This window comes from Pleurodeles waltl, chromosome 3_1, assembly GCF_031143425.1.
Source record: "Pleurodeles waltl isolate 20211129_DDA chromosome 3_1, aPleWal1.hap1.20221129, whole genome shotgun sequence".
Classification (NCBI taxonomy): Eukaryota; Metazoa; Chordata; class Amphibia; order Caudata; family Salamandridae; genus Pleurodeles; species Pleurodeles waltl.
This window is the reverse complement of record NC_090440.1, coordinates 924855450-924879469: the sequence shown is the minus strand read 5'-3', so window position 1 is coordinate 924879469 and position 24020 is coordinate 924855450. Positions and strand designations below refer to the sequence as shown.

General features: G+C 44.0%; 1 protein-coding gene across 3 annotated transcripts in view; it reads left to right on the top strand.

Annotated features, from left to right (window-relative positions):
• KDM1A (lysine demethylase 1A) overlaps window positions 1-24020 on the top strand; it is a 590627-nt gene that overhangs the window by 124841 nt on the left and 441766 nt on the right. For all 3 annotated transcript variants that reach the window (XM_069223917.1, XM_069223918.1, XM_069223916.1), the window contains exon 5: window positions 6320-6412. In XM_069223917.1, coding sequence (XP_069080018.1) covers window positions 6320-6412 — 93 coding nt within the window. The remainder of the gene's footprint in view (window positions 1-6319; window positions 6413-24020) is intronic.

Genomic DNA, 24020 nt, shown 5'->3' with positions numbered 1-24020 from the left:
CCCCCCCCCCATCCACTTCTGTTGTTACCAAGTAAAAGAGGGTCAATCAGGCTCCGAAGGTTGGGCCAGTACCTGGATGTTCTAGGACCTATTTCAGATAACCCCAGTATATAGATTGAAATGTCTTCTCGGTACTGAGAGAAGGAATTGCCATGTATTCCATATGTCCTATCAAACCAGTATTTTCATCTCATTAAGAAGCAATAAGTCGATATAAGCAGCGCTCCCTTTGTTTGACTGCAATGGTAACATGCTGGAGGTCTGGGGTAGTATTTCTTTTTTATGGGCCTCGTTGTACATAGCTAGCGTATGGACACTTAGCAAAGAAGCCATACACTTAAATACATATGCCGGTAGGCCATGCTGTTCCAAAATCTTCCCAATCTGTAGTTGTTCTGTGACCTTGTCACTTCCTCTAGAATGAGTTCCTCACCTGCGGCCTCATGGTCTCCTTCGTCAATCTGATTGTGCTCAGCCTTTCTAAAAGAACATCCATGTCAGCCTTTCCCTGCATTTTTGCGGTGTATAAATTTGTACAGTAATCTGCAAAGGCCTGCTTAATTCCCTGACCTAAGGAGACGTTTATTCCCTTTTCCATCAATTCTGACACCTAATCCATCTTGCTGCCTTCTGGCTACCTCAACTAGTTTAGGACACATCCTGCCATATCTCCAACTTCATAGAGCTTTCCCTGTATGCTTAAACATGGTCTCTTTGCTATGTTAGATAACTTGTCTCTGTTTGGCATTTTGAGCTAATTCTAGAGGTCACATATGTCAGTTGGTGGCTTACTCATTTGCATTTCTTTTTCAGTCTTTAACCTCCTCAAGGGCTTATAGATTTAGAAATCTTGTTGTCGTTATTTTTGCACCCTATTCTGACCTGGGCTTTGCTTTTATGGACTGACTTATAAGCTTTCAACATTATTTCCTGGGATGAGACAGGTCCAAGAGTCTCTGCAAAATAAGTTTATGGGACTCCCATCAGGGACTTTACAAAATCTGTCTTTTTTCACAAGTTTCTAGACACTACTATGCACCATTAGTCTTTTGCACATGCCATTTTCTAATGTGGGTGATGAGGAGTCCGATTTGCCTATTGGCTGATGGGTTGCTCTTTCTATGGGTGGGATTTCAATTGCTGGGATGAAAGAAAAATAGTCTGTTCGTGAGAGCGAGTTCTTGAGAGTGAACCATACGCTTCCAACATGTTCATAGAGCTTCAGTCTGAAATGTATTTCATGCTCCATATATCAGCCTGTCGCACAGTATTCTGAAATTCAGTCATGTGGGTCACTGTGTCAGTGCGACTCGTATTGTCTGTCAATCTGTCTATCTCTGTTGACATTACATTTTTGAAATTCCCAGCAATTGTTGTATTGAGGGTGGCGTTCTTAAAACTTGGGGACCTCCACTGTCCAGTGTCTGTTTCTGCAGCCTAAATGATGCATATACATTGAAAATTGTAATTTCTATCCTGCCCCACGTTGCATAAACGACTACATAAAATCCCATTGGATCTGTACAGGTCTGCCTAATACCAAAGGGTTTTTAGCCAGTTTTTCTACACCTCTTGGTGCCAGGGTGAAGTCTGCTTGTACTACTGTGACAAATCTCCCTCTGCTCAGGAGCTTGCCTTATTAGATGAGTCTTTTGAAGGAGGACAAAATGTGATCCGTGTTGTTTCAGATATTGGACACCAACCCTCTATTTCATTCTCTAGGCCACTAACATTCTGAGATAATATTTTCATAGGTTCAGGGTCTATGTTTCATCATACTATACCCTCCATGTTCACAATTGGTCAGGTCTCTGGACCAGTCTGTCTGTAGTTCTTTCTATGAAACCAAATTTCAATTCAAACATCTAAACGATTTATAGTAATCTTTATCCTGCCCACATACTTTTCCTTATAGCGGAATCCAAAATCTCAACCTTCATAACATCAGAATGGTTTGTGCCGCACCCCAGTACCCTTAATCATTCTCTAAGAGAATGGATTGCTGTACCATGTTGTGCACTGCAAGATAATGCACCAGTATGTTCTCTGTAGCATGTGGGATAATGGCCTAGCTCTCTTTGGCCATATATGAGGGCAGTACCTCTGAGCATCGCTCCTAATCCATGTGTAATTTTATCTCTTTGATTCTACATTCCTTAAGACCAGCTTTTGGTTGGAGACAGATTAACTTTTTTCTCATTCATAGTCTGAGTTTCCCATCACCTCTGCCCCAGCAGGCGAGGGGAGGAGGATAGTCAGTTTCTTGGGGTATTGATGTTTCTTACCTTTTCTTCTTCCATCTGTGTTGATGGATTACTGGTCTGAGGTCCTTCATGATTGTCCCCGACTTTCTTCGTTGGGAATGTATGCGGTGATTCCCGGTCACAATCACATGCCTTCTTGGATGTCAAAGAAGAATGATGTGAAGTTGTGAAGTACTTTGAAGTGAGCTGGGAAAGTAGCATGTATTCAGGGTTCATTGACCTGTCCTTGCTTTCTATCTACTTGAAAGATTTTCTCTGTTTATACACTATACTCCAGAAAGAACATGGACTGCGCTATGAAGGGCTATGACAGGCCACCTCGAGCGGGTTTTTGGACCAATGATCTGCCGGCCCGTTCTAATTAAACACAGTAATGTATTAGCTTGCAGTAAGTCTCAACTGAGCCAGTCCTCTCAGAAATTTCACTCTGTGTCCCCTCTACTCTCTCCTATATACCCACTGGCTGAATATTATTTTGATGGTCCCAAACTTCAACAATTTCTGCTCTGTCCTCTAGTGCTTTGGCCATTGCGGTGAGGGGTTGTATTGTGAACTTGTTTTCTATTATTTCTATAGTGGAGAAGTGTGGCTCAATGGTTAGAGCGGCAGACCCTGAAGCAGAGATCTGGCTCAAGACCAGGGTTCAAGTCCCGCTTCGGCAGGTCTTGTGCTCAATTCCCCTTGACCAGATAATTCTCGCCTCGGTGCCTAATCTAATTCATGGGTCCCACTCTGCAACTCTGGGCAATAGCTTGCTTAATCTCCACAACGGCCCCAACAGCGCTTGGATGCCTGGCTTCACCCTGGGGGTGCTCAGGAGTGGGTGCCTCACAGAGAAAAGCCAGGAGGGGTTCCATAGCGGTATGAGTACAGCGCCTTGAGACCCTAACGGGTGAGTAGTGCGCCATACAAGTGCTAATTTACATTTTTTTAACATTTACATTGCCCTTCAATTCTGATACCTTCCCTTCCATTTCTGTCACTCTGTTAGCCACGGCGCCTTATTCCTGCTGTAGTAAGGCCACATCTATCCCAACCTATCCAAGGCTGTTCTGGGATCTCTGACAGTCTGAAGGATATCCCTCTGTTCAAGCATGATGAGTAGATTCAGTTCCTTGGCATTTGTCCCCTACTTTTTGGGTGCTCTAATCACAAGCAGCCACGGCAAATTTTGTATTCCTGTCTATTTTACATTGGTTGGGCACTTTTTTTATTTCTTGAACAGAAGAGTTATCTCCTCTTTCCTCTGGCAAGCAGTCTCAAGCAAGCAGCATCTTACTCCCTTCACCATCAAATCGAGCTAGCAATTAAGTGTTATTAGAATTCTGATGTCAGGCACACAGGGTCGTGTTTGCCACAAACCCCCCAGACTTCCATTGTTGTGCATAATTGTTTGCCTCCAGAGTATTTTCGTTTACGTTTTCTAGATGACTACATGGCCTTCCTTTATAAAGCCAAACGTGTTTTCCTAGATATTTTTGCACCTTCAGGTAGAAGAGGTTCTACATCTGCTGTTTTCAGAGGTAGGCAGACCTGATAACTTACAGGAAAAAAAAAAGTAGTGGCTTACCTTCTTTACTTTTCTATATCTGAACTGCCGTACCAAGGTAGCCTTGTGAATATCAACGTCATAAATGTCCTATTCAAGCAAGTTTTTCACAACTCCAGCGATGAGACTTCTCAGGGGACTCGCGACGAGCCTCTGGATAGATTTTCCTGATGGGAATTTATAATAGTGATATAGAAATTGATAGGACCACCTTTGAAAAGTATATACCTTACTGGTAATGTTCCTTTCCTAGGACTGTAATACCTGCCAGGAGAGTGAGTGAGAGCCAGGTTCTGAGAGTCTGGAACAAATACCCTAGTGAATTCAGCTTTCATGCACACCTTGTTATCATAATTATTACTTATATTCTCCTAGTTTCATGAGACTGAGGTTGGGTAAGCCTGTAATTCTATTCCAATGTTCATGAAGTTTAGAAAGCATCCTCTGATTGAGGAAAAGTTAAGTACTTTTAACCCTGTTTCTTTATCCTGGCATTCTTTCTGAATTATTAAATAACTTAAAGATCTCCCCTTAGATCAGGATCTTAGTTCTTTAATTAAGGCCTTGTTACATCCTTACTCAGTCTGATCTTCAAAAACATGCACACCAGCTAAGTCCCTGCCATGCATTATGGGGTGTCAGCTTCTGGAGTTCCTAAAGTAGGACAGGGTTTTCACCCTAAAACATTTAGTATAAGATTACCATTCCCTGCTTTCATTTCCATTTCACCCTGGTAGTGTTCTCAGTCATAGGTGCTGTATTATAACTAATTTGGGTAATTGGATTATGTTGTTTTTAAAATGGTAGAAAACACTGCCTTAAGTCTATGTTTCGTTTAAATTGAAGCCATTATTTGAAAATGTGAGTCAGTGTCGTGCACAAATAGAGCCTTATTCTACCACTTTTGAATCAAAGTGAATATCCTTGATTGAAAACTAGAATACAAGTCAGTAATGTTTCCTGATCTGTGAAGGAGACCGAGTAGCATGCATTGTAAAGAGCAGTATTTTTTGGCTATCGTTCTTTCTCCTTTCCCCCAGAATCAGTGTGTGTTTCTAGGTCTTCACTTCATCTGTTGAAATGTTTCACTATTACAAAGTGCATGGTATCTGCCTGTCACTGGATAAACAAGTTGCCACAACTACCACTGCAAACAATTTAAAACATTTTATCTCTCAGATAATAAAATGTTTGTGATACAGAACCATGTTTCAGGACGTTGTGTAAGCTCCGGTTGTCACCATTTTATACAACGAAACACCCTCATCATTAAGGACCACATAAAACGGCACCGCTGTCCCAGTAACTATCCCTTAAGGCAAGAGCTGGATTTGTATTCAAATCCTAATAGTTTTGCAGTTTCATTCCCATTGTAAAACTGCAATAGTGTATCTCTTATCAAAGTTAGATCTCTCTGAAAGCAGGCAAATATCTTCATTTGAATATGCTCACATATTGAAGGTCTGTATTCTGTAACACGTCACCAAAAACAGATAGTTTCCTCTGATACAAACACCTTTTAGCAAGACCGCTGTAACAATTTCTTGAGCTTCACAATAAGCATCAGTGGCTCCGGTGTGCTATACCCTCCCACCAGCCCTTTGCCTTTCTACCATTCCTTTATAAATGTAAGACTTTACCTTTCGGAAATATTTGTTCCCCTTATAGTCTTCACCATTAATGTTCTTCTGCTCCACCAGTACCTCTTCTTCACCGGTTTTACCATCTGTATATGCTGCTCCATTTTAAAACTCTATTCACAACACAAGAAGCCAAATGCTGATAATAGATATGCCTGATTAAATGCCCCACACAGTTGTGTTTAATTTTATTTAAAATATGTATTAATAAGCCACAGCGACATAACAAGAGCATAATCCACCGATTAAATTATAGCACTTTGATAGCATATGGTATGCGCTATAGCACAGCATAATAAAACTAAAATCCAAAATATACAAGGATTCATTGTATATGCACCCAAACCTGAATGTCACTTGATTTCCTTTCTGAGACTTTGATTGTTAAAAGCCGAAGTTTGATCTCATCACAGTTTGCAACTATTTATTTCTTTAATCTTCAATGTCCGTAACCAGTTTTCTTTCTGAAAAGTCCATATTCCAAGTTTCTACCTTGCTTTATGCTTATACGGACCGACCTATTCATCAGTGTACATTTATGTTTTGTTACTTTTTAATGTAATATAGTTCTAAAAAGTATCTCTTGAACTGTCATCTCATTTATTGTTTTTTTTATTTATAAATATATATTTTTTTATACTGTCTCATCACTCGTTTTGGCAGATTACATTTATGTACTCGCAGTGTTTTTATTTGGAGTGATTTTTTTTTTTTATGTACCTCCACAGTCTGAAAAATGTTAAAACCATGTGTCCACTGTGAAGATGTGAGTTACCTTGGGATAGACCCATTTATTATTTTTAAATATGTTCAAAATTCTTATCAAAGAAGGCTGTCTGACATATTTTATTTATATTTTTCCGTAGGTGATACGGTTTTAGTACACAGAATACATAGTTATTTGGAGAGGCACGGTTTAATCAACTTTGGAATTTACAAAAGGGTCAAATCTCTACCAAGTAAGTACCTAACACAACAAGATAACACCGTACTTGTTATTGGTGACCTTTTTTTAGCGAAATTTTATTTCACAAAAACTCCAAATTACATAACAAGAGAGCAAAGACAAGGATTCATGGTGACTAAACTAGATCACCCGGAGTCAGATTTTCAAATGAATCCAGTCATGAAATCTAAGTTATGTCTATATATATATCTATCGATTTATATTCAAGAAGATTATCAAAGCAAGGGTTACGTTAAAGAGAAAAATAAATCTTGTTGAAGTTGGCTCTTCTGGCTCTGTAAAAATCATTCAAATACTGAAAACCTTTATATCCTCATGCAACACCATCTATCTGCAATTGCCTTGTTTTAGAAATTGGGTCTCTAGTTGGAAGAGAAGGTATGCACCCTGTCCAAGTAGGAACCACAATCCTAGTCAGGGCTACTCAATTACACAACATAAAGTAGCTTGTGCTTGCCCTCTGGTATCTTTGCGCAGAGCAGGCAGGTCTAACTTAGAAACAATGTGTAAAGTATTTGTACAGCACAAACGCAATACTCACAGGAGGTACACCACAAAACGACTGCACAGATGTAGAAAAATAAAGCTTGTTTATCTGGTTAATTTAGGATCAGCACAATACAGATCTAGTTCATTTAATTAACATGACAACAGAAAACCTTGCTATATGGCCTCACATTCCCATTAGTGTAGAGTATAGTATTGGTGCTCAATACATTCTAAACATGCCTGTTGTCAAACATGTATTCTGGGACAAGAGAACTTGTACCAACAACTTATAGCTCAAATTAGGAATGGAGCACACCTAAACAAGTGAAAGGGATTACAATTTCTAGTTCAATACATGGAATCCATAATACTGTTGAGAAATTTGATAAATAGTCGTACTGTGATTTAAGAGAAAAATAGACCTACGCTGTAAGACAATGGTGTATGATGTATCCGAGACTGTACTGTTACAATACTTTTAATACCAAGCATATCTATAAAAAGTGCATGTGTACAACAAAAGATTTGTGAAAGACCAACAAGAAATATATAATAAAGCCAAGTCAAGAATAAGCAAGAACACCACACATTTGTCCCAAGACCTATGACTTAGTCACAGCCTCGTATTTTGTGTTTTGGCAATGTCCAAGCCTCATGCTGCAATAAGTTCATCAGTAGTCGAGTAATATCCAATTCATTGGTTTGTTGCACTGAAAGTTCTTGTCATCCAATGTGGAAGATCGACATGTAATTTAATAATCCATTTCAGACCGATGTAGAAAATAAATTTGTAGATCAACAATCCAATTCAGCCATAATCCAATTCAGCCGATGGATGACAAGAACTTTCAGTGCAACAAACCAATGAATTGGATATTACTCGACTACTGATGAACTTATTGCAGCATGAGGCTTGGACATTGCCAAAACACAAAATACGAGGCTGTGACTAAGTCATAGGTCTTGGGACAAATGTGTGGTGTTCTTGCTTATTCTTGACTTGGCTTTATTATATATTTCTTGTTGGTCTTTCACAAATCTTTTGTTGTACACATGCACTTTTTATAGATATGCTTGGTATTAAAAGTATTGTAACAGTACAGTCTCGGATACATCATACACCATTGTCTTACAGCGTAGGTCTATTTTTCTCTTAAATCACAGTACGACTATTTATCAAATTTCTCAACAGTATTATGGATTCCATGTATTGAACTAGAAATTGTAATCCCTTTCACTTGTTTAGGTGTGCTCCATTCCTAATTTGAGCTACAGATCTAGTTCATAACTGGTTAAATAATTGCTTTACAGACTCACAAATAAAGCAAGGTTGATAATCAATGATGCAATTGAACATGTGGTGCTGGTTATTCCTCTGCAGGAGTGTGCATTGACTCCACAGACTGCTTTAATTTCCTGACTGTGCTCCTGTCGGGGAGCAGACTGGTGATTCCTGGGTGTGGTTACAGAGAAGCATTTGGGGACTGCAGGGGAAGGAGGTTGTGGTGGGGAGGTGGTACGGCTGCTGGGTTTTGCAAGGCCACTCCAGTTGCAGAGAGCATGCGGGCGTCGGCTGTTGGAGTTGCTCCGGGTGATTGAAGCTGCGCGCAGCAAAGTTTTGTGAGAACAGCTCCGAATGACCAAAGGTGCAAGCGGCAGAGTTTGGCAAAGCCGCTCGGGGTGATTTGAAGTAGCGGCCAGCAAAGGTTCAGCAGTGCCGCCCTGGTTGATCAGAGTTGCAAGCGATGTCCCCTATAAGGTACACGCACACCCTTCCTTCCCCCATCGCTCTGGCCGCTTTGCCAAGTGTGCACGTTTCTGCAACGTCACATTGCTGCCTGCATCACGCGAGAGAATGAAACCGTACATCAGCGCTGTTTAAAAAAAAAAAAAAAAAAAGAAACAATGTAAAACACGGCCACTCTCTTTGCGGCAGAGTAGGACAAGAAACTGTATGCTTAGAGGGCATCGGGGGCACAGCAGTCGTCCCCTCTGCAGTGAGCGTGCTTTCTGCACTGCTCAATTTGAAAATAAAAAAGTGCTGGTGCCCGAAGCCCTCCACTTACCCACGTATTTCTTCTGACTATTATATTGCCAAGGAATTTAATCTTATAGCACACCTGATTTCACATGTAATATGTACAACCACCAAACTGGTTGGGTCCTTCTATTTAAGGAAGTTTCCTCTGCACTGAGTGTGTTTTCTGCACTGCTCAATCTGAAAATAAAAATGTGCTGGTGCCCAAAGCTCTCCTCTTAACCACGTGGTTGCTGCAATTAAATGTTAGTAGTAGTGTCTTTAGATAATTCTCTGGCAAGACCCAAAGTCGAATTATAAAACTGAGTTTCAATTCCATATGTATTTATTGAAGTATCATCGCTTACCTAAGGCTACTTACAAACTGTAAAACAAAAAAAGGAGGGGAGAGGATAGCACAGGAACAAAGATTCAACACAGAGTTCACATGCTGGAAAAAGACAGACAAGAGCAGAAAACTCGCCCTGCTGCCTACATGATAACGTCTCTCTTCCTCTCAGCATCACATCGGCACTGTTCATTAGAGCTCTTTACAGAAGCCCCACAAAACGCTGCTGGCCTGGCTCCAAGCCGGTGACTTCAGCTGCTCCATATGAATACAGTAATAGCTCACAGGGGAAAGGCGCACAAATGCAGGACACAGAGGATGCTCAGACATCCTGATGAAAAGCAGCTGCATCATGACCAGAGAGAGTGCACAGCGAGTACTGCCGTTTACTCTGGGTCAAATATGCACTTTGGTTAAAGAATTCATGCCTGTGCTGAGATCTACAATGATATATTTACTAGTAGTTAATGTCTGTCTAAAGGCTGCAGACTTTGTAGTGCGTGTCTGAGGCTAAAGAAAGTTTTAGGCTGTTTTCAAAATGGCATGCCACTGGAGGTTATTCAAATTCAAGCCTTGATTTATAGGACTAGACAGCTTTAAGGTCATATCTATTGCAGGTAGTTAGCCGCAGTGCTGAACTGGCATTTGTTTAAATAAACTTAAAGCCTGGCCCTTTGTGAACAGCCTGCTATATTCACACGCAGATCCTTACTTGCAATGTATGGAAAAGTATTTTAAAATAATATTGATTTGTAGTTCTTTCATGTGACTTCCATACTGAGAACATAAAAGGAAGTTCTTCCCTTGGTTCTTTTCATTCCTGAGGCTTGAGAAAACAATACCTTACAATAAAACACAGTAGTGCAGTCTGGCTTTTTTTGAAGAAAGGGTTAGCAGTTATCAAGAACGTGTTATTTTATACATAGCGGTTAACCTACACCACTTCATATAATTGTTATGTTGAGGGTGGAGTGCAGAAGTAGAATAATGTGATTTCAACCTTTTTTTATTCTTGTTTCATTAGGGCCAATTTGTTCAGAATGAAACAATATTTGTGTTTTTAGCTTTCTACTGCCCACATACATTGAATCTGGAGCAATGTATAGCAAAATAGCGGTAATTACTACAGTGTTTTATATCACATTGTTGTCTGTCTAATCAGTGCAAAAAATAGAAGGTGGTGTGTTATTGCAGGTATGTAACTGAAGGCAGTGTCACGTCAGAGCTTTACGGATGTAGATGAGGAACTGAGCACACATCAGTTGATGCAGAACTAACTCAGCATCAAATAGTTATCAGCATTTGCTGTACACAATTGGCAAAACCTAAATGAGTAAACATCGGGGAAAAAAAACAATAGGTCTTACCTATGAAATGTATTGGATTTGTAAAATATTTTCAATTTAGATGGATGTGCATGCGCTTACGCGGTGGGGGGGCCTTCTTGTTAGAATTTGTTTTTAAATGAAACACAAATCATTCAAAAATCCCTCATGCTCATGCATGGCGGCCAGTTTAGAATGTTTTTTCTCTAACTTTAACACACTGCTCGCGTGAATGGTCAATGTCTTGGCCACGTATCCTTGGCTGCAGTGCACAGAGACCTTACACTGCCGCACACAGTGGAAAATAATTCGAGGGAACTGTGGTTGCAAGTTGCAGAGTTTGACAAAGCTGTCCCCCCCCCCCCCCCCCCACCCCCCCTCTCAAGTCTTCTGACTCTATGGGGTCTCCTTCAGTGTAGGATCTCTCAATACAAGCTATACCCCCATCATGGGACCCCCTTGAGGTACTCTCCAGGCTCTGGGCATTGGGCACCCTGGGACCTCTCCCACCCCACCTCTTCCTCCTCTGAGTAGGGACATGGAATCCTGCCCCCACCCCACTACAAGGGGACCTGTTTGGGCTAATCTTAACCTACCCCATCCTTGGTTTTGGGGTGGGGGAGGGGGATTAGGGGGGTGGGAGAGAATCTGAGCCACTCCTTTTGGGGTCACTCCAAAGCACCTTTTTAGGTCCTCTGGTACTCACTTGGAACTCTGTCTCCTCAGCAAGCTTCCTGGGTTCAGTCAGCTTGCTATCCACTGAGTGCTGGTGCAGCTCTTTAACAACTATCAAGCATGTGCTCCTCAAAAACATGGTGTGTACAGCCCATCGAAATCATTCCAACCTTCACCCAGCCATACAGTGCCTTACCAGCATTGTCTTGAAAATCTACCCAGGTTTGTGTGTTTAGTTTGCCACTGGCCCTGAACGTTAGCCTGTAAATTTCTGGTGTCAGAATAAACTTCTTGACTTAGATGGCGTTCATGGCAGGCTAGTTGGTCTGGTCCCCCACCTCTAAAGTAAGAAGGGTGTCCCTCCTCACTGGAGGCATGTACCGCCAAAGACTACCTCCCCAGAACTCCTCTGGGAATCTGTGCACTCTTAAAGCCACTTCATAGACTGTTATCCACTTATCCACATCTTCCCCCACACTGAAACTGGGCACCACATCTTTTTGGATGTGGATTTTGGACTCACTTGAAGACACTGCAAGCATGCTGCCACCATTTCATTGCTGGGTCCTTCTTCCAGGGCTCTTATGTCCACCTCTCTAAGGCTAAGCTCATGTGCCACGTTTTTCTTCCTCCAAAGCTGGGTTTCTCTCCTTGCGGGCCTGCTCAATCTGGCAAGTTTCAATCTGAGGTTTCTTTCTTCCCTCATGTCTGCCAGCTCCACTGGTGGTTCCTGGAAGAGACACTGCTCTCTGTTTTGGAAACCACTCTTACTCCTAGCAAACTGTTGGCCCTTTCCACAGGTGGCTCCCCTTCCTCTTGGAATTCCAAGATCAGGTCCTCGGGGATGTCTTGCCCTGCAACTCGTGCTTCTTCCCTCAAAATCCCTCATAGCCCTCTGTTGTCACCCCCCCAACCCCCAATCCTCTTCCTGGTGAAACCCCTTGACACTTGAAAGTCCTTGCAGGAATCAGTGTAAGATTCCAACCTGGTTAGCTCAATGTCAATTACTCCAGGTGCAGATATGGCTTATCCAGATGGAGGCCAATTAGGGAGAAATGATACAAATCAAAAATAAAAATTCTGATTGGTACAGGTCATGCAAAAGTAGGACAGTGGGTCTGCGTATGGAGTTGTACGGTACACTGAATCACTATGTGGTATAACACAATTCCTATCCTCACCGCTGATCACCAGTGTTAGAATTTGGGTTTCTAGTTGACAGAGGTATGCACCCTGTCCAAGTAGGGACCACAATCCTAGTCCGGGCAAGTCAATTACATGGCATAAATTAGCCTGTGCTCACCCTCTGATAGGTTGATGCAGAGCAGACGGGCCTAACTAAGAAATCAATGTGTAAAGTATTTGTGCAGCACACACACAATAATCACAGGAGGTATGCCACAAAAAGACTCCTCGCAAATGTAGAAAAATAAAAATTGTTTATCTTGTTATTCAGCACAATACAGATCCAATTTGTAGCTGGTTAAATATTTGCTTCGAGTCTCAAAAATAAAGCAAGATTGATAATGATGCGATCGATGAGGTGGTGCCTGGAGTTCCTCGGCACACGTGCACATTGAATCCACAGACTACAGTAAGGTCCTAGCTGGACTCCTGTCTGAGAGCGGACGGGTGATTCCTGGACGCAGTCACCATGGAAGCAGGTGGGGACCGTGAGGGAATGCTGTGGCAGCCATGTTTAGCAAGGCCGCATCAGTTGTATGGAGAATGCAAGTGGTGGCTGCTTTCGCGGCTGCTCCGGGTGATCGAAGCTGCATGCTAAATGTTTGTCAGAATCGCTGTAGATGACCGAAAATGCAAGCGGCAGAGTTTGACAAACCCGATTTGGGTGATTCGAACTAGCCAGCAGCAACGGAAAGCAAAAGCTGCTATGAGTCACTCTGGGTTTGGTGAATGGGTCTTGGGCTACCAGGCAGGGATCAGCAGGGTGGCGCAGCAAAGCAGGGCTGCAGTTTTTGGGTGCAGTCAATCCTGGCACACAGCAGTCTTTACTCCAGCAGCATTTCCTTGAGTCCAGAAGTGTACTGTTTTTAGTGGGTCATGAACCCAGTACTTTTACTGAAAGTGCCTTTGATGGAGGGGTTACTACAAAGAGTTCTTGTGAAGTGCACAGTTCATCATTTCAGGTCAGCCTAGGCTCCAGACTAGCAGTAGGAGATAATCAGCACCTTTGTGAGGGCTTCGGCCGATACCCTTTGACCCTTTGAGATGTAAGTGGGAGCCCTTCCCAAGGAAGACCCATCAGCATGCAGATGAATGCAGATGAATGCAGATGTAGCAGAGAGTTTCCTGTGTTGTGTCTGAAGGGAATGCACAAGGGTAGCTTTCACCTATTCCATGCCAGACGTGTATTGGCGATAGACTGGGGGCTTCTAGGATTGATAGAGTGCAGTGGCTAATGGGCAAGGAGCCATGTGGTCTGCCTATACTGCTGTGTGAGGTTGGAGCAGAGTGCGATAAAGCCAGAAGTGTAGGTGCTGGGCTTGTGTGCAGTATGCTTTTATACATGTCAGGTGTGTTCAGACCGCCCTGCTTGAAAGGCAGAGTAAGGATCTTCCACCCAATCTGAGGCTGCTGGCCTGCCCAGGTTAAGAAGATAAGATTGGATCATAGCCATTTCATGAATTGTGTAGTGAGTGGGATATTAAGGAATAGGTACAAAAATGTAGGCGGGACCAACATTTTGGCGATGGCTACCCTCCCTGCCATGAAAATGGGTAGTTTGGACCAGACCGGGACACTCCTTCAGGCAGGCACTGGCCTATCTGTAATTGACTAGATCTCTGCTGAGCCAGATGCCCAGATAGGGAACAGTGTCATCCGCCCACTGCAGAGGATAGTCAGGCGTGAATTCACGCATGCTGGACTTAAGGGGGAATAGAGTGGATTTAGCCCAGTTGATATTTATGGCAGAGTAGCCACTGCACCAGACCACTTCCCGTATTATTGGTGATAGATGTTTGTGGTTCCTTTACATAGTGTGACACTGTCAGCATACGAGTATCCGCCTAGCAGTGAAGTTGAGTCCTCTGCGGGCATGGTGCTGAAGCAGCCAATGGTTCCATCGCACTTGCAAATAGAAACGGGTGCAGGGGGCACCGCTGTCTAGTCACACGAGTGATCGGAAATAGAGCATATGTTGCGCCATTGAGGCGGAGGCATGTGGTCAGAGCTGTGTAAAGGATTCTGATTAGTCGCAGAAACCGAGGGCTAAACCAGAGTCACTGGAGGAGATGAAACCAGTAGGCCATTCCGGGGGGGTCGAAGGCCAACTGGTCCTGGCGGATGAAGTCAGGTAGTAGGGGGAGGAGGCGGTTAGCCAGAAGTTTAGTTAAGATTTTGTTATTTACGTTGATCATGGACAACGGGCAATATGAATTGCAGTGATTTGCGGGTTTATTGGTCTTTAATATTGTAACTATGACTGCCTCGTGGAGCGACAGCGGGAGTGTATCGGCTACTAGGGAGTCCTTGTATACAGATAAGAGTTTTGGGCAAGGAGCACAGCTTACGCCTTGTAAAAGACAGTTCTGAGACCGTCAAAGCCTGGTGTCTTGTTCACAGGGAGGCTTTGTTTCACATGGATCGCGCACAGATTTCTATTCCGTTTCTTCCTTATCAAGAAAGAAAATTGGGTCAGTAGACGCAAATACTCGATTTATGGCTCCTGAAAAAAACAATAATTTCAAATTTTCGTGCTGCAGGAAATCCTCCAATTACTAATTAGTAAGAGTTTATGGCATCCCTGGATCCCTGGGAAGCTTAATTTCAGATCCTCATCCATCCCAGACATTAAGGTATGAGGTGGCCAGGTGCCATTACCAATTTAAAGCTCTATCCTTCAGTCTCAAGCCTGTCCCTCAAATATTTACCAACTGCGTGGCCCAGATTGTGGTTTGTGAGAAGGAATGGACATCAAATTTTCATATACCTGCCTGTCTAGCTTATTAAGAGGTCCTTCGTATCGTATTGCAACAGAATCCATAAAGGCTGGTCTTGAAGTGCTCAGGGACCTAGGTCTCACACTTAAGGGGGAAAAATCTTGCCTTCACCTCAGTAGAAAATTAACTTTTCGAGGGGCAGTTTTGGGTGTAGTCTCATGCAAAGCCTTCTTTATGAAAGAAAGGATGCTGAGACTAACCGATTTAACCACTTCGCTCTTGAAAAGAAAGTGTGTTTCTTAAATTATTTCTGGGGATGATATCCTCCTACATTCCCCTAGTTCCCAACTACTACATATGCATGAGGTGTTTTCAGCAAGAGTGACATACTGTGAACTCAAAGCCAAGGCTTTTTCAAGGACATAATTCGGATCACTACCAGAATGAGGTCTACCATGCTTCACTGAATACAGTAAAACAATATATCATTAGGCCTAACATTTCTACACTCACCATCTCAATTTGTGATGACCACAGTTGACCCACCTAGAAGGATCGGGAGCACATTTACAAGCCTTGGAAGTAAACCCACATTTGACCATAGAAAGAACCTTAGCTGGTCTGACAAGATATGTTACCTAGCACAGAGAAATCTAAAATAAATGGTTATAAAGTGTAGCTATGCATATAAGGTAGAACAGACTGCTCGAAAGTAAGAAACCAAGTTCAAGGCATGGGACGATTCACTGGTAGTAAGCATACTGAGGTACATTGCTGCATTTTGGCAGATAATGAATGTGCCATATTTTAGGCCCTCAGCAGCTTGAGAGATACCAGACTCTGGAACTGAGGACATAGGTGAAGCACATAAGAATATTCAAGAGGACTAAATTATGTGCTTGGGAACATTGATAATTTATTTAGAAATTGCCCAAGCTATTAGATTTCAATCTAGCAATAAAGCGCCAGGTGTCAGTGGGATTCCAAATAACTTATTTGAGGAGAATCTGAACCTCCGGGCCCCTTTACTGACAAATGTTACTACATTCCATTTGTAAATCAGGGAAACTAGATAACCTGGTCCATGTCGCTGCCATCAATCTTCAAAAAGGAAATTGTTGCAAGCCCATATGTTATTGCTAATATCTTTGCTGGACTCCCTGGTAAAAGTGACAACCTACTTCTCCTTTGCAGGTTAGAATCTTGGGCAGAGAAACGCAAGATACTCTTGGATAGCTAATATGGGTTACAGAGTGGTCTTGGAAAAGTGTGTTTAACCCCTTCGCTGCCAGGCCTTTTCCCCCTCCTGTGCCGAGCCTTTTTTTGGCTATTTGGAGCAGTTCGCGCTTAGGCCCTCATAACTTTTTGTTCACATAAGCTACCCACGCCAAATTTGCGTCCTTTTTTTCCAACATCCTAGGGATTCTAGAGGTACCCAGACTTTGTGGGTTCCCCAAAAGGAGGCCAAGAAATTAGCCAAAAAACAGTGAAAATTTCGTTTTTTTTAAAAAAATGAAAAATGGGCTGCAGAAGAAGGCTTGTGTTTTTTTCCCTGAAAAGGGCATCAACAAAGGTTTTACAGTGATAAAATCACCAGCTTCCCAGCTTTCAGAATCAGAAAACCCAATTTTTCAACACAATTTTGGCATTTTACTGGGACATACCCCATTTTTACGATTTTTTGTGCTTTCAGCCTCCTTCCAGTCAGTGACAGAAATGGGCATGAAACCAACGCTGGATCCCAGAAACCGCAACATTTTTGAAAAGTAGACAAAAATCTGAATTCAGCAAGGGGTCATCCTACAAGGGTTTCCTACAGAAAATAACAACTGAAAAAGAAAAATATTGAAATTGAGGTGAAAAAAACATCAATTTTTCTCTACGTTTTACTCTGTAACTTTTTCCAGCAATGTCAGATTTTCGAAAGCAATATACCGTTACGTCTGCTGGACTCTTCTGGGGCTTATAGGTTCATCAAGAACTCTAGGTACCCAGAGCCAATAAATGACCTGCACCCTGCAGTGGGTTTTCAATCTATGCCGGGTATACAGCAATTCATTTGCTGAAATATAAAGAGTAAAAAATAGCTATCAAGAAAACCTTTGTATTTCCAAAATGGGCACAAGATAAGGTGTTGAGAAGCAGTGGTTATTTGCACATCTCTGAATTCCGGGGTGCCCATACTAGCATGTGAATTACAGGGCATTTCTCAAATAGACGTCTTTTTTACACACTGTCTTACATTTGGAAGGAAAAAATGTAGAGAAAGACAAGGGGCAATAACACTTGTTTTGCTATTCTATGTTCCCCCAAGTCTCCCGATAAAAATGATACCTCACTTGTGTGGGTTGGCCTAGCGCCCGCGACAGGATATGCCCCAAAACACAACGTGGACACATCACAGAAAACAGAGGTGTTTTTTGCAAAGTGCCTACCTGTAGATTTTGGCCTGTAGCTCAGCCGCCACCTAGGGACACCTACCAAACCTGTGCATTTCTGAAAACTAGAGACCTAGGGGAATCCAAGATGGGGTGACTTGTGTGGCTCGGACCAGGTTCTGTTACCCAGAATCCTTTGCAAACCTCAAAATTTGGCTAAAAATACACATGTTCCTCACATTTCTGTGGCAGAAAGTTCTGGAATCTGAGAGGAGCCACGAATTTCCTTCCACCCAGCGTTCCCCCACGTCTCCCGATAAAAATGATACCTCACCTGTGTGGGTAGGCCTAGCGCCCGCGACAGGAAACGCCCCAAAGCGCAACGTGGACACATCACATTTTTTCATTGAAAACAGTGCCTACCTGTAGATTTTGGCCTCTAGCTCAGCCGGCACCTAGGGAAACCTACCAAACCTGTGCATTTCTGAAAACTAGAGACCTAGGGGAATCCAAGGAGGGGTGACTTGCGGGGCTCGGACCAGGTTCTGTTACCCAGAATCCTTTGCAAACCTCAAATTCTGTCTAAAAAAACACATTCTCCACACATTTCGGTTACAGAAAGTTCTGGAATCTGAGTGGAGCCACAAATTTCCTTCCACCCAGCGTTCCCCCAAGTCTCCCGATAAAAATGATACCTCACTTGTGTGGGTGGGCCAGGTGCCTGCAACAGAATAAGGCCCAAAACTTGTAGAGATAGAGGGGATAGCACAGCAAGTTTATAAGGACATATTCTTTTATACATCTTTAGACTGACTCTGCTTTGGGGACCCACATAAGTGAGGTGTCATTTTACTTGGGAGGCTGAGGGGAACACTGGGGAGTAGGAATTTTGTACTGGAGTGGTGATCCTACGAAGAAAAGTCAGGAAAATATGCTTTTTTTTAAGCACATTGAGGTTTACAGAGGAGTCTGGGTAAGAAAATGTTGGGGGATCCACGCAAGCCACACCTCCCTGGACTCCTTGGGGTGTCTAGTTTTATAAAATGTCTGGGTTTGGTAGGTTTCCCTAGATGAAGGCCGCACACAGGACCAAAAACATAGGTGCCCTCTCCCCCCCAAACACAGGTAGTTTTGTAATATATCGTTTTGATGTGCCCACATACGTCCGTGATGTGCCAAACACTAAAATTTTGAAAAGAAACACAGTTAGGTTATGTGAAAAAGACCCCTCACCCACCAACCAAGTTGGTGGCATGCTTCATCATCGGGGTCCCACCTGAGGCACCTAGCGTGTCACAGGTGTGCTGCGACGCCTGATTACAGCGGAGCAGGTTTTGTCATTTTTACCACACATACTGGTTGGATTTGGCACGAGGGTGAGTGATGGTTCAGTGGATCAAATTTTACTAACAAGAGCTTTCACAAAAATGAAATGCACTGTTAGTAACTGAAAGGCAAAAAACTGAACCAATGACTCACAGCTCGTGAGCTGTAAAGCCGCGACAAGGCACCAACCGCTTTACAGTCCATTCACACAACTTTCATACATGACACACACAAGGCCATTCACACCGCCAGCCACGGGCCCAGCACATTACAACACTCACATCGACAGACAGCGCCACTCAAGGGCCCATCACTTACATACGCCCACGTGCCTGATACAACAATCACACCAGCTAATGGGAGTGTGTGGACTGGTGTTTGGCTGGCAGTGTGTTGCAGTAGCCAACAGCAAGTCAATATGTACACTCTCAGCCAAGCCCCACTCCACCCACAATGGCATCATTTTTTTTTTTTTTTTATCAGATGAACCCCTAACTAAGAAAGAATTACAAAACTACAAACACAAAAGCTCTAACTAAGAACATGACAGAAATGCTAACCATGAAACTAAACACATGAAAATACAAAACAGACATGAGTTTACACTCATGGTTGTTCCCAGAAATTCTTCTGGGTGTGGTAATTCTTAAAACAAGCACCGACACACAGCCCAGGCTTTGAAGGACAATCCGGGCAGTACATTCGAGACTCCCTCCGGATACCTCTTCGAAAACACACTCTACATTTCTTAGCTGAAAAGTCTTTTTTGGGTGTGGGAGGAATGTGCTCAGCAAAGTGGCGATCTTTCAATCTAGCCACATCCTCCACCACTGCTTCTCTAGGAACTCTGGCCTGTTCCACCACAATAAGGCTCTCTATCACTGACTCCTGAAATTTCACAAATGTCATCTTTGACTCTGGAGACCTATCCCTAAACACAATAAAAGCCTTGAAGGTTGCTAAGTGGAAGAGGTGAAGTGCTAACTTCTTATACCAAACGTAAGACTTACGAATAGCAGTATAAGGTTCCAACCTCTGGTCAACTCTATCTACACCTCCCATGTGCTTATTATAATCTAAAATGCACACAGGTTTGCGCAGTTCAGCTACCTGGCCCCAAACAGTCACAGGGGAAGTACTCTCATCATGGATGGTACTTAGCATGTAGACATCCCTCTTATCTGAAAATTTCAAAGCTAGCAGCTCCTCGTTCCGCAAGGCACAGCACTGTCCTCTCTCAAGTTTTTTACAGACAAGCTCCCTTGGATAGCCTTTCCGGTTAGAACGGATTGTGCCACAAGCAACTGTGTCCACTCTAAACAATTCCTTGAACAATTGCACACCAGTGTAGAAGTTATCTACATACAAATGGTGACCTTTGTTGAACAGTCGTCTACCAAGATCCCACACAATTTTCTCAGTAACTCCAAAAGTGGGAGGACAACCAGGGGGGTCAATATTGGAATCCCTACCAGTGTACACACGGAAACTATACACATATCCTGTCCTACTTTCAGACAGCATATACAATTTAATTCCATATCGTGCCCTTTTGCTAGGAATGTACTGCCTAAAAACCAAACGACCCTTGAAGAGGACCAAAGACTCGTCCACACTTAACTCTTTGCCTGGAACATAGACCTCCGAAAACCGATCTACAAAATGATCAAGGACAGGCCTAATCTTAAAAAGACGGTCAGAATCTGGGTGATCTCGTGGCAAGGCTAATGCATTGTCAACAAAATGCAGCATCCTAAGAAGAAGCAAATACCGATTACGACTCATGGTCGCTGGAAATATAGCTGTTGCCATCAAGGGACTAGTAGACCAATAAGAAGCCAGTGACGGCTTCCTTATCAACCCCATCAAAAAAGTCAAACCCAAAAACTTTTTTAACTCCTCCAAATTTGTGGGAATCCACTGGGCAGCTCTAGAGTGTGGCCTAAGTCTAGCAGCGTTGTCCCTCAAATGCTGCTCCGCATACAAATTAGTCTGCTCAACAATCTCTTCCAAAAACACATCATCCATGAATAACTCAAAGAAATTGATAGGCATAAAGTTCTCTGTATTGGCGTTACACCCCGGGAGACCAGTAAAGGCAGGCAACTCTGGCTGCTCCATGTTTGGGGCAACCCAGACATCAGGTCTTATAACGGGAAACCTTTCAGCCCCAGGTTGCTGCACTATTGGCACATCAATGTCCTCCTCTAAAACAGGCCCTTCATCTGCACTGAGTGTGGCTTCATCATCAGAATATTCCCCTCCAAGAGAAACATCACTGCCAGAATCTCTGACTTCCTCCTCTGCCTCAGATGCAGAGTCTGTCTCATAGTCATGATCAGACTGTGACTCAAAAAGCATACCAACCACCTGCTGAGCGGTCATCCTGCGGCTAGCCATGATATCTCCTGCTAAAATTAACTGGACAAATTCACCACTAACAACCAGCACTGTGTAAGACAAGTAACAAAGTGTAGCTTTGTTAGTAAGAGTTATAAACTCAAAAACTATACCGCTCACTTGCCTGAAAAAGCTTGATTCACCAGCAACTACACAGCAATCACCAATGATATCCCACTAAAAATAAAGAAAGAAAGGCAAATTAGAAATAAGACAAAACAAATATCATTGTGCACAAACCTAAGGACAATTTCACACACAATCCTGCATTTAGTACACCCCCTACAAACATGTCATTCATGCATTGCAACAATACTCCTTTGGAGTAAATTGTTTTTACTTACCTAAAACATGCAACTGTGCAAACTGCAGGTCAACCACCGCCAAAACCGCAAGGAGCCACAGCAAATAAAGCAAAAGCTTTGAACTAGAACAAAAAGGAGGAAAACATTTTTTATCACAAATGCAAAGACTTCTTCAGTTGACAAACACCCCACCATCAAACATTTAGAAATTGGTGCCTAAGTGGATTCTGCCATAGGGGCAAATGGGCCTACTAATAAAATAGACCTGTCTACCCCAAGGAAGCCAGAAAATACCTTTAGTAGTGTGTCCCCATGGAGAGCGACCCTTGCCAAAGGGGACAGCCCTCAAAAAAAAAACAAAAAAAATAAATAAAAACACACACAACACTATCCCTGGTGCCTAAGTGGCTTCTGCCCCCCTTGGGGGCAGGTGGGCCTAAGAAAATAGGCCCATCTGCCCCCAGGGGGTGTAGAAATGGGCAACAGGTCAATGCCCCCCCTGGGGGGGCACCCCGTGACCAAGGGGACGCCCCCCCACAAAAAAAAAAAAAAAAAAAAAAATCCCTGGCGTTCTAGTAGTTTCTGCCCCCCTTGGGGGCAGACCAGCCTAAAAATAATAGGCTGATCTGTCTCCAAGGGGTGCAGAAATGGCCTGGGTACATGTGCCCCCAAAGTGGGGGGGCGACCCTTGCCCAAGGCCCCACCCATTCTCTCTCTCTCTCTCTCTCTCTCTCTCTCTCTCTCTCTCTCTCTCTCTCTCTCTCTCTCTCTCTCTCTCTCTCTCTCTCTCTCTCTCTCTCTCTTCCCCCCCCCCCCCCCCCCCCCCCCCCAGGGGGTGTAGAAATGGGCAACAGGCCAATGCCCCCCTTGGGGGGGGGGGGTGACCAAGGGGACGCCCCCCACAAAAATAAACAAATAAAAAAAAATACCTGGCGTTCTAATAGTTTCTGCCCCCCTTGGGGGCAGACCAGCCTAAAAATAATAGGCTAATCTGCCCTCAAGGGGGGCAGAAATGGCCCTAAAAGACATGCCCCCCAAAGGGGAGCGACCCTTGCCCAAGGGGGCGCCCCCCCATCCACTACACACACAATCCCTGGTGCCTAAGTGGCTTCTGCCCCCCTTGGGGGCAGATGGACCTAAAAAAAATAGGCCGATTTGCCCCCAAGGGGGGCAGGAAAGGCCAACAGTTCTCTGCCCCCTTGGGGGGGGCGCCCCTTGCCCAAGGGGGCACCCCCCCACATAAATACACATAAAAATAAAAAACCCTGGTGATCTAGCAGATCTGGCTAAAAAGTAGCCAATCTGCCCTCAAGGGGGGCAGAAATGGCCCGAAAAGACATGCCCCCCAAAGGGGAGCGACCCTTGCCCAAGGGGGCGCCCCCCGATCCACTACACACACAATCCCTGGTGCCTAAGTGGCTTCTGCCCGGACCTAAAAAAAATAGGCCGATCTGCCCCCAAGGGGGGCAGAAAAGGCCAACAGTTCTCTGCCCCCTTGGGGGGGGCGCCCCTTGCCCAAGGGGGCACCCCCCCACACATAAATGCACATAACTATATACATCCCTGGTGATCTAGTGTTTTCTGCCCCCAAGGGGGGCAGAAATGGGCGTAACTAATTGCCCCCCCAAAGGGGAGCGACCCTTGCCCAAGGGGCCGCTCCCCGCGTGCCAGAAACAGGTAAGTAAACAAAAAAAAAAAAAGTGTCTAGTGGGCATTCCTGCTGCCCGATCGCAATGCGATCGGGCAGCAGGAATGCTCAAAGAGACACCGGGGGAAAAGGAAAAGCCTTTCCTTTTCCCCGGTGCCTCTTTAGCCCCAACCCCCCACCCACCGGGAAGAGATTCTTACCTCTTCTCTCGTCGCCGCACAGGAAGCAAATGGCTTCCTGTGCGGCGAGGATCCCATAATGAAGTCAGCGCGCGATCGCCCGCTGACGTCATGGTGGGGGGGTCGGGGGTGGAAGGGGAAGGGCTTCCCCTTCCATCCCCGACTTTGGGGGGTGGGAGGGAGGCACACAGAGGGAGCGAGAGCGCTCCCTCTGGGCTGTGTGCCGAGGACGTAGTGGTTACGTCCTCGGCACAGCAGCACTGTGCCGCGGGACGTAACCACTACGTCCGCGGCACAGAAGGGGTTAAACCTCATCATCAGTACACAGTGGCAAAAAGGGAGCAATGTGTATGGGTTTTTGGGCCTATGATGTGCGTTGTACTGTGTAAACCACTGTAAATTATGGTGCCTGATGGAGGCCTTAGTTTTGGATGTAGCTATTTCCACCTTGCTTGAGAGAGCTATATTAGGTATTACTGCTAAGGTGAGATGTGGGAGAAATGCGGTATCGCCCCACCTAATGCCCTGCAGCAGATGCTGAATAGTTCGACCAACTTCATGGCAAATTTAGATATGAAAGGGAATCTTTCTAAGTCCTCTATCATGG